Source organism: Ovis aries, chromosome 16 (assembly GCF_016772045.2).
Source record: "Ovis aries strain OAR_USU_Benz2616 breed Rambouillet chromosome 16, ARS-UI_Ramb_v3.0, whole genome shotgun sequence".
Classification (NCBI taxonomy): domain Eukaryota; kingdom Metazoa; phylum Chordata; class Mammalia; order Artiodactyla; family Bovidae; genus Ovis; species Ovis aries.
This window is the reverse complement of record NC_056069.1, coordinates 21,042,130-21,051,676: the sequence shown is the minus strand read 5'-3', so window position 1 is coordinate 21,051,676 and position 9,547 is coordinate 21,042,130. Positions and strand designations below refer to the sequence as shown.

The following is a 9,547-nucleotide window of genomic DNA, read 5'->3' as shown; positions in this document are numbered from 1 at the left end:
TTTACATAGATGTTCTCAGTATTAAAAAAAAAAATGCTGCTGGATAGAAAGGATGGCAGGGACTCATTTTTGTGTGCTCTCATCCAAAGCCTGTTTACTCCCAAGTCTTGCTCACTCTTGAGGTATAGATGTGTTTATCCAACTGCTTTTGGGATCTTTTTGAACATCTTCATATAAGTTTGATTTAGTATGTCCTGTCCTGAAATAACAGGCTCTTCCTTCTAGATTCCTAATTTATTTCATTTAATGACCCCAGAGTACACTGCCTACCTGCCACTGACTGCCCCAGCCAGTCATCCTAAACACCCACATTCTTCTTCAAGCTCCACATTCAATAAAGTGCCAAATCCTATTGAAATCAACTTTCTAAGTCCCTCCCAAATCTACTGCCATTTATTCATTCAATATTGGATTGCCGTATGCCACAGTAGGGGGATACTAAAATGAACTAGATGAGTCAAAGGAGATACTGTCTGACTCTTTATATGCTCCTTTCCATAAAGTCCTTTCTCACCTGGATCAGAATAGTAATATCTTTATTGTTTGGGCCATATTTCTCTTCTTTCCCACCCATCTTGCTTATGCCCCTGGAATGAATTTTATTAAACTGAAATACTAGGTCACTTGGGCTTCCCAGGTGGTGCCGATGGTAAATAACCCAGCTGCCAACAGAGACATGAGAGATGGGTTTGATCCCTGGGTCAGGAAGACCTCCTGGAGAAGAACACGGCAACTCACTCCAGTATTCTTGCCTGGAGAATCCCATGGACGGAGGAGCCTGGCAGGCTGCAGTCCGTAAGGTCTCACAGAGCTGGACATGACTGAAGCGACTTAGACACATGCATATACTAGGTCACTTGCTTCCGTAAAGTCTTAGAGTAATTACACGTAGCTCTTGATGCAGCCTAAATGCCTTGTGATGGCACATGGGGTACATCAGGTCTGTTTCTTCCAGCCTTTACCTATGATACTTACCCATTTCTCCTATGAACTCTTTCACCCTTAGACATCTATACATGTTCTCCCCACTGCTTATAATACCCTTCCCCATCTCACACCTTTATACAACCCTCATTCATCTTTCAAAACCCAATAAAAAAGAATTTCCTTCTCTGAAATCTATTCTCCGAGTCCACCCTACGCCTACAGCTGATGCCCCATGATTCCTGTTCTCAGTTCCCACGACACCCAGTGCATACTTTTATCATAATATCACAGCACTTATCAGACTGCCAGGTAAACGCACTGTCTCCTCCACTCTGCTGTGACTTCCTCAAGGGCAGGGAGAGGCTTGGGCTCACTCGGCATCTCCAAGGCCAGGCTGAGGATTTGGCAGGCAGTAGATCCTCAGTAGCACCGTGGTGAAGACTCCACCTGCCAGTGCAGCAGATGGAGAGATGTAGGTTCAATCCCTGGTCAGGAAAATCCCCCTGGACTAGGAACTGGCAACCCACTCCAGTATTCTGGCCTGAAAAATCCAAGGACAGAGGAGCCTGGCAGGTTACATTTCACGGGATTGCAAAGAGTCAGACATGACTGAGTGACTGAACATGCACAGATCCTCAGTACATACAAGAATGGAGAAGTACACAATTTTGAAACGGTGAAGTAATATGCAATCTAACTCTATAAAATTCAAAATGAAAGCACATTTTTTACTGTTTGAAACTCCTATTTTTATATCTCTGCTCACAGATAATAATAGATTCTACTTTTCCACACCCAGTTATTAGTGTAATTATCCAGTTTTCTTCAGCTATTACTATTTTCTTCAGCTATTACCATTTAACAGACTGAAGTTGTACACCTGGTCTGAGAACTCTGGTCAGCAGGAGTTAATCTAGTAACTGTGAAATATCCATAAACAGTTCTCTAGATTTGATGTTTATTAACGAAGTATGTAAGGTACAGTTTGTAATAATTTTAGAAAAAATTTGGAAAACTACAACCATCATCTCTGCACTATTCCGTAGAGGAGCCCTGCGCAAATAGAGCTTAACACATCAGAGAGTGTTGCTTTTCTCAGGACAATATCTTCCTTATAGCAGGATTACAATTGAACAAAAAAGTATTTGCACTTTATACAGGTCACTGTAAGTTCAGAGTAAACAGGATGAGCAGCTTCATACACCTGTCAGAGATCCCATTGGAAAAGAAAACCATCTCAGATTTACCTCTTGGATAATTTGATAGTTTAAAGATGGGCTTAAAACCATAGCTCAATATTCATACCATCCCTCAACCTCCATCCACCAGAAAGAAAATAAAATGACATATTTACAAAGTACTTCTCACTACTGGTGGCAATGAAGTGTTTATGATGGTTTGAATTGAGCTATACATTCAGGTCGGAGAAGGCAATGGCACCCCACTCCAGTACTCATCTGGAAAATCCCATGGACGGAGGAGTCTGGTGAGCTGCAGTCCATGGGGTCGCTAAGAGTCGGACATGACTGAGCAACTTCCCTTTCACTTTTCACTTTCATGCATTGGAGAAGGAAATGGCAACCCACTCCAGTGTTCTTGCCTGGAGAATCCCAGGGACAGTGGAGCCTGGTGGGCTACCATCTATGGGGTTGCACAGAGTTGGACATGACTGAAGTGACTTAGCAGCAGCATACATTTAGGTGGTGCAAGTATTCAAGAGTGTTGCCCATATTAAGATAAACTTCCGGTGCTTCCTGGTGGCCCAGTGGTTAAGATTACGCCTTGCGATGCAGGGGACACAGATTTGACCCCTGGTTGGGGAACTAAGATCCCACAGGCCACAGAGCAACTAAACCTGTGTGCCGCCAACTACTGAGCCCATGCCACAACTAGAGTCCGTGTGCCATAGTGAAAGATCCCTCACGACACAAGGATCCTGCAAGCTGCAACTAAGACCAGACACAGCCAAATAAATAAATACATTGTTTTGAAAAAAAGATAAAACTTCCTTAACCTATTGACCCTTAATAACAGAGGTCTATTTCTACAAGATTACTTTAGCCTTCAACCCCAAGCTAAATAAGTTTTGGGGAAATACTCCAGAAAGAAATTGCTTTTGCATAGTAGGAGGCCTTTATTTTGGTTGTGATAAGAGTGATATTTTTGTTATGCTCTTCTCTTCTCAAGCCAGATCGACTCAGAGAATATATGACTTCACTTCAGGTATTAAATAAAGATTGACTTCCTAGAAACTGTTACTGGAATAATTAAAGTTCGAACTTTCTAGCCTGCTTCTACATTCAATGTCACGCCAAAGGGAGCCAAGAACCCATGATCAAAGAATGAGGTGATGCGGTGGTGGAGTCATACCAAAGACAGGAGACCACTCTTTCTGCTTTTTCATACTCTTTATTGCCAAGTTTAAAATGGTCAACATAAAAAAAAATTGATAATAAATACTGCTCTTTGGGCTGTAATAAATAAAAAGTTTATTAACAAGGAATGCACTTTTCCAGCCACAAGTATCTTCAAAAATTAACAAAACAAAAAATATATATATATGGCCATAGTTCACAGTTAAGCAGCCAAAAGCTGCTCCAATTATAGCCTTTAAACAACATGGGAGCGTCCTCCCTTTCCCTCCCCTTCAGGAAGTATATTCACAGCTCCAAGTCCTCTGTCCGAAGCACTCTCCACAGAGAGAAGTTAAGAGTCAATGCACCTTTCTGCAAAATTGTCTGAAAAGCCTTTAGAAACAGGTACGTCAAGGAAAACTGCATTCAGGTTCATTCTCAGCTTGTCCAAAGTTCAGGACTGTGTGCCTCAGCCGGTCTAGGTTCCACCAGGTCCAGCGGGCCACAGAGAAATTGTTTTCGTACCACCACCTGCCCATCTTCTTCAACGTGCTGTAGATCATTCTACTGACTTCCATGTAGATCTCACAGTGGAAAAGAGGAGTCCCATAGGGTCCATTCAAGAAATCTTAGTTACACCTCTGTAAGAGCATGTTCAGAGCGTATTCCATTCGATTTTTTAATTCTAATGAACAGCCAGACATCAGCAGAGTTGTCAGTCTAAAAGTTGTAGATATCCTGTCCTCATTGATGTAGGTGAGAAGGTATTCTTCATTTTGGCTACAGATGATTATTTTTGTATGATCATGGTAGAAATTCACCTTTAAAAAGTAGACATAAATATTAAGCATCTCTAAATTGTCAAGATATGAAGCGTTTTCTCAATAATTGAACTGGCTATGTAAAAATCATTTCTTAGGACCTAAACATGCACTTTCTTAAAGGGTTCATTTACCTGAAAGGTGCCATCATTGAAGAGCATCATTAAGGCCTTATCAGATTTTAGCCACTGAAGGAGGTAGAGCCGAGGTCTTCGAACATCAGTAACACTAGGCAGATCTCCACCCTGAGAGAGAATGGGAGAGTTAGTGCCTAGGAAGACTTTGCAGTGTGTGCGCTCAGTTCTAAGCAAATGCCTCTCAACCTTAAGCAAGGGCCAGAATGGCCTGGAGGTTCCTGCCCCACCACCCAGCGTTCCTGAGTCATAGACTGAGGACGGAACATGAGCTGCTGCACTTCTAAAAGCACTGAGGCTATACAGATGTGACTGCTCTGTGGACCACACTTCCAACATCACTTCTTGAAAGCCCGGGTACTTACATCCATGAGGTTCTCCTCCATGTAATGAGAGAAGTATTTCAGCACCGTCACTTGACTAATGAATTGTTCAGGGGCATCTGTGGCTGGGAAAACAGAGCATTGGCCAAGCTCCGCATAATAGTGAACTGTTCTAAAGAACAGGGAGAAAAGAACCAGAAACAGGAAAAGTCAGTCACTGTTTTCCTTAGGGCAAAACTGAACAACTGACAGGGCTTCCTTAACTGGACACACTTACTTTTTGTCGGGAAGGAGGCTCATGTGAGCACCGTTGTTGAAAAGGACTCCTACAGTGTGGTCTGAGAGCTGGTACCCAAAGCCATATTTGTTAGAGTAGTCAACCCACTTCGTGACCCACTGAAAGGAAGTGCTCAGTTGCTCTTTGGGGATGCAGTCAGCTTCTGGCATGTTTTCTAGACATCCTCGAAGGACTCTTGCCACTGTGTCTGCGACACTTCCCATGGTACTGTCCTCAAGGCCTAAAAAGTCAGAGAAAGTTATAAAATAATTAACAACAAAACTTCAGGCTATGGTAGGTGCTAGGTCTCCCTCCACTAATTCTAAGGATAGAGGACTCAAAATTGCTCCAACCCTCTAAGTTGCTTCTTCTATGTTAAATCAGGCCAAAAACCAAGCTGACTTCAGCTGCTTAGTGTTGAACACTGGCATTTAGAGTGTCACTATTTAAAATGTGATTGACAACTTACACTCACTGCTACTGCTGCAGCTGCCAAGAGTTCCTCTGACTATCATCCGAATAGCATCTCCAATCTGCTGCTTGTTTTCTACTGCGGGTGTTCCAGATCTGGCAACTGTAGTGGTAGGTGGCTGGAGTTCCTAGAAGAGAAGAGCCAGATGACAAGCATTTAAAATTCATCTAAAGTTGAGAATTCTAGTTTAAGATGAGATTATAGCAATTACTAGGAAAGCTTATCACAAAGCAATGGACACAAGCCAAGTAAAAGATATTTCTGATAACTGCATGCATTGTTAAACTAAGAGATAAAATCTTTCCTTTTAAAGAGTTGGGGAAAAAAAAAAACTTTTAAGTAAATATATTATGATCCAAGTGATAATTAGCAAAGAATGGAAATGATATAAAGCGTTTATAACTACTTTATTCTTCTCTAGCATACCTCATCTGTCCTGTGTTTGCTGGGTTGCTGAGTTATCGAAGTCTTTTTCAAATCATGCCTAAGCTTGTAAATTTCTTCATCTTCTTTAGATACTTTATCTGTAAATCAAGAAAAAGGATTATGAGCATTATTCTATCCAAACAAGTAGAAACAGAGCAAGTCATATTTCCTCCTTTTGCGTTAATAACCAACTTGAGAGCATTCAAAGCAAAACCAACAGTTTTATCTTTGCCATCAGCTGCAATTATCCAAGAAGCACACTTTAATGCATCTGAAACAAAACTATCAACTACAGTTTGCAATTTAGATTTATTATGCTACCAAAAGTTCAACAGTTTACTAACATACTGGCCAAATTATGTTACTATGAAAGCCTCTTTCAACTAACTTATCAACTTTATATATATAATACTGGATACAGAAAAAGTCTTATAACTTACTATGTGTGTCAATATATCTTGCTTTGTCTTTTTTGCCACCAAAAAGAGCAGCAGCTGCCTTCTTAAAGAAATTCTTAGCTGGGCTTGACAAGTGGAAATCTGGAACTGTGTGACAACAGCTAGAAGAGAGTCTATCTGGAGTGAAGCCCTGGGAAGCATAAGAAAAGTCTTTCAGTAACCTGCTGGGAAATTAGGATCAAGAGCATGTTATAAAAAGATGAAAAAAAAAAAAATCCACCAACCTGCAAAAAGAAATCATGTCGAATGATGTCATCCAAACTGGGACGATCTTCTGGATTTTTGGACAACATGCTAGCTATTAAGTGCTTAGCAGGAGCCAGCAATGAAGAAGGCATTGTATACCTTGCTTCTCTTATACATCTGTAAGTTTCTTTCAGATTTGTAGTTTCAAATGGAGGTCTTCCTAGTAACATTGTGTACCTGTATACAAGGAAACACCTCTTTAGGAACCATCATAAAGCAATTATTTTCCAGTGCTAAAATCTATATCTAAATTTGACTTTTTATTATTTTGGTACATTTACTTACATTACACAGCCTAAGGCCCAAATGTCTGATTCACAGCCATGTCCTTGTTTGTTGAGGACTTCAGGAGAAAGATAATTTGGGGTACCACATATCGTCCTGGGAAAACAAAATACGAAGATTTCACTAGGAACTCTCCTCTTGTTTAAACTTAGTTCTCTGGGTAAGCTACGCTGAATTTCTATTTGAAAACATTTAACTTTTGGCGTATGAACAATTGACATTTCACCAAACGACTTGGTAATTTTTTTTTTAATGCATGTACAATTGTTTTCAGCCACATGACAAAGTGCTTTAAGCCAACTGAGACCAGGTACAGCAGGACACTTTTATACATTTCAGGCAAATAAAAGATTTGTTTCATAATCAACTTATGGCTGAAGATACTCTGCCTAGGCTATAGTGGCACTGAGTAAGTATTTCCTTCAATTAACATTGTAGCAGTTTATAGATTTTAATATCAACTAACCTATGAAACATTAATTGGAAGATAAAAAGGGCATGTTTGATCTCCACAAAACCCTAGTTAAGATGTATTCTTGTGACTCTTACCTTCTCCTGTGTTCCAAGGGTTCCAGCCTGGCTGCCAAACCAAAGTCCCCAACTTTTAGTTCCATGGCTTCATTGATAAAAAAGTTCCCTGGAGGACAACAACAAAAAAGTCTGAATTCTCTTGAAAAAATATTCTAACCAAGTACACACACATCCATCCACTCGAGAGGCAGGCAGCCAGCTGCTTAACAGGCGAGCCATCATTCAGAAGCAACACTGCATTGGCTAGATCCCAACTAAGAACATTAACTATGTAAGAAAAGGGAAAGAGAGCATGCACCTCTGATACGAAAGTCAGGGTTTGGAATGAAAGGCTCACCAAGTTTGAGATCTCTATGCAAGATTTCTTGTTCGTGAAGGTACTTTAGTCCAGACACGATCTGCCTGAGGTAATATCGGACTTCTGGCTCTGTCAACACCTTCCTTGCTTTCAAGATATGAGCCATGGACTGGGAGGAGGAGAAGGGAAAAAGAGAATCTGTCAAATAAAGTTGCCAGCATCAGTAGTTTCCTTATGCAGGAGGAGCGATGAAAGGTAATGCTGCCATATTATAATTATGTCCACAATCAAATTGCCAGATAAAGTGCAATTTGAATGCCAGGTCAGTGTGCAGGAAGAACATGCACTCAGATGAGTGAAGACTTACCCTTCTACTGCAATATTCCAAAAGAATGTAAATGTTTTCTTTGTCCTCGAAGTAGTGGTAAAACTGCACGACGTGCTTGTGATGGAGAATTCTGTGAAGCTCTATTTCTTTGTCAATCTAAAACGAAAAGCAAGATCAGTCTTATTAGCCTCCTTCACCTCTGCAAAGCCAGCTGCTTACACATGCAGAAGACATGTTCCTAACAGGGAAGGGCCATCTCTGCACACAAAGAAAATATTTTACTCAACAGTCATACACACCTTTTCCCTTTGATGAGGTTTGGCTACTCTGCTGTGAGGAATAATTTTTGCAGCATAGACTTTGTTGTTAGTCAAATCTGTCATCTCGTAGCATTTTGCAAAGCCACCCTGAAAGGAAACAAAGCCAAGAGGGAATTGAGTATGGCAGGAACATGGACGGCAGATTTTTTTTTAAACAAATAAACGAGAAAGATAAGCAAAAATATGAGGAAGGGTGGACAGAGGGACGCGGTCTACTTTTTCAAAAGCTCCTTCACGAAGGGAAAGCACTCCTAACAACAGTTAAGTTAAACCGGTGCCCCTTCTCCTTTTACAAATAGGAGCTTTACGGAGCGGGGCTGGGGGTCGGGGAGATGAGAAATAGGATCTGAAGAGATGTGCAAGGAAATCCTCTGGGGTGGGGGTGGGGAGGCATCTGGAGGGCTAGGTGTGGTGTAGAAAACCCTCGCTTCTGGCCTCAAGATCAATGTCTTGGGGCTCGTGGAGGAGGCAGACAGCCGCGGTCAAGGATGGAGAACGCGACCCCCGCGCTGTCAGTGCACAAAAGCCAAAGGAGGGCAGGTAACCACCCCACGCCGCGCCGAGCTCCGATTACCGAGACCTCGAGAAACGGCGGGGGAGCGGGGACTCCAGGTCCGGCCCGGCCCGGCCCGCGGGGTAGGGGGTGGAGGGCGGGGGAAACGCCCGGGCAGACCTCCCTCCCGCCTGGCAGCTGGGCGCCCGCCGCTCGTCACCTTTCCCAGCACTTTGCCGCGGCAGTAGCGCTTCCCCGTCGTGGGGTCGATGATAATCCGCGAAATCTCGGCCCCCGAGTGCGAGTGGTGGTGATGATGGTGCGGGACCGCCGGCTGCACCTGCGCCGGGGTCTGCGGCGGCTGCGGCTCCTCGGGGGACGGCTGCGGCCGCTTCTTCTTCGAGTCCCCGCCGCAAGCCTTGCCCAGAGCCTGCTCGCACATCTTGGTGCTGGCGGCAGGCTGGTAGGTGATAGTCCGTAAGAGCTCCATGGTCGCCTCGTCGCCTAACTACCGGCCACCACCTCCGAGGCGCGGACACACGACCGAGCCGGCCTCTGCCCTCGAGCTCCGCCCCGCCACCGCTGCCAACCTCCCGCGCCCGACGCCTCGGTCCACTTGTGAGAGTGCGAGCGCCGGGCGAAGTCTTATATATGGGCGGAGAAGGGGGCGGAGAATCGACACGGAACGCGACGTCACGGGCAACGCCCCGCCCACCGGCCTCTAGAGCGCGCGGGGCCAGGCGAGAGGTCGTTAAGGGCCGCTGGGTTTCCGCTCGCGAGGAACGTGCGACAGCGGGAGGTCTGGCCGCGGGGAAGCGCCCCCCGCGATGAGGAGGCGGACACAGGCGTCCGGC

General features: G+C 43.8%; 1 protein-coding gene across 1 annotated transcript; it reads right to left on the bottom strand.

The window, feature by feature from the left end:
- Positions 1-3,316: 3,316 nt before the first annotated feature.
- Positions 3,317-9,313, bottom strand: PLK2 (polo like kinase 2). The gene is made up of 14 exons (XM_004016964.6): positions 8,914-9,313; positions 8,180-8,287; positions 7,920-8,036; positions 7,592-7,721; positions 7,273-7,360; positions 6,724-6,819; positions 6,417-6,615; positions 6,175-6,322; positions 5,735-5,832; positions 5,306-5,435; positions 4,837-5,077; positions 4,602-4,731; positions 4,237-4,347; positions 3,317-4,102 (listed from the first exon to the last, which is right to left on the bottom strand). Exons 1-14 carry the CDS (start codon positions 9,181-9,183, stop codon positions 3,911-3,913), a joined length of 2,058 nt encoding a protein of 685 aa, XP_004017013.1. The 5' UTR covers positions 9,184-9,313; the 3' UTR covers positions 3,317-3,910.
- Positions 9,314-9,547: the final 234 nt, after the last annotated feature.

Coding starts and splice junctions, on each gene's coding strand:
- PLK2 (XM_004016964.6), bottom strand. CDS start 9,183: ATGGAGCTCTTACGGACTATCACCTACCAGCCTGCCGCCAGCACCAAG. Junction 5,833..6,174: donor AAGATATATTGACACACATA/GTAAGTTATAAG, acceptor CTTGATTTACAG/ATAAAGTATCTAAAGAAGAT. Junction 4,103..4,236: donor TCAATGATGGCACCTTTCAG/GTAAATGAACCC, acceptor TACTTTTTAAAG/GTGAATTTCTACCATGATCA.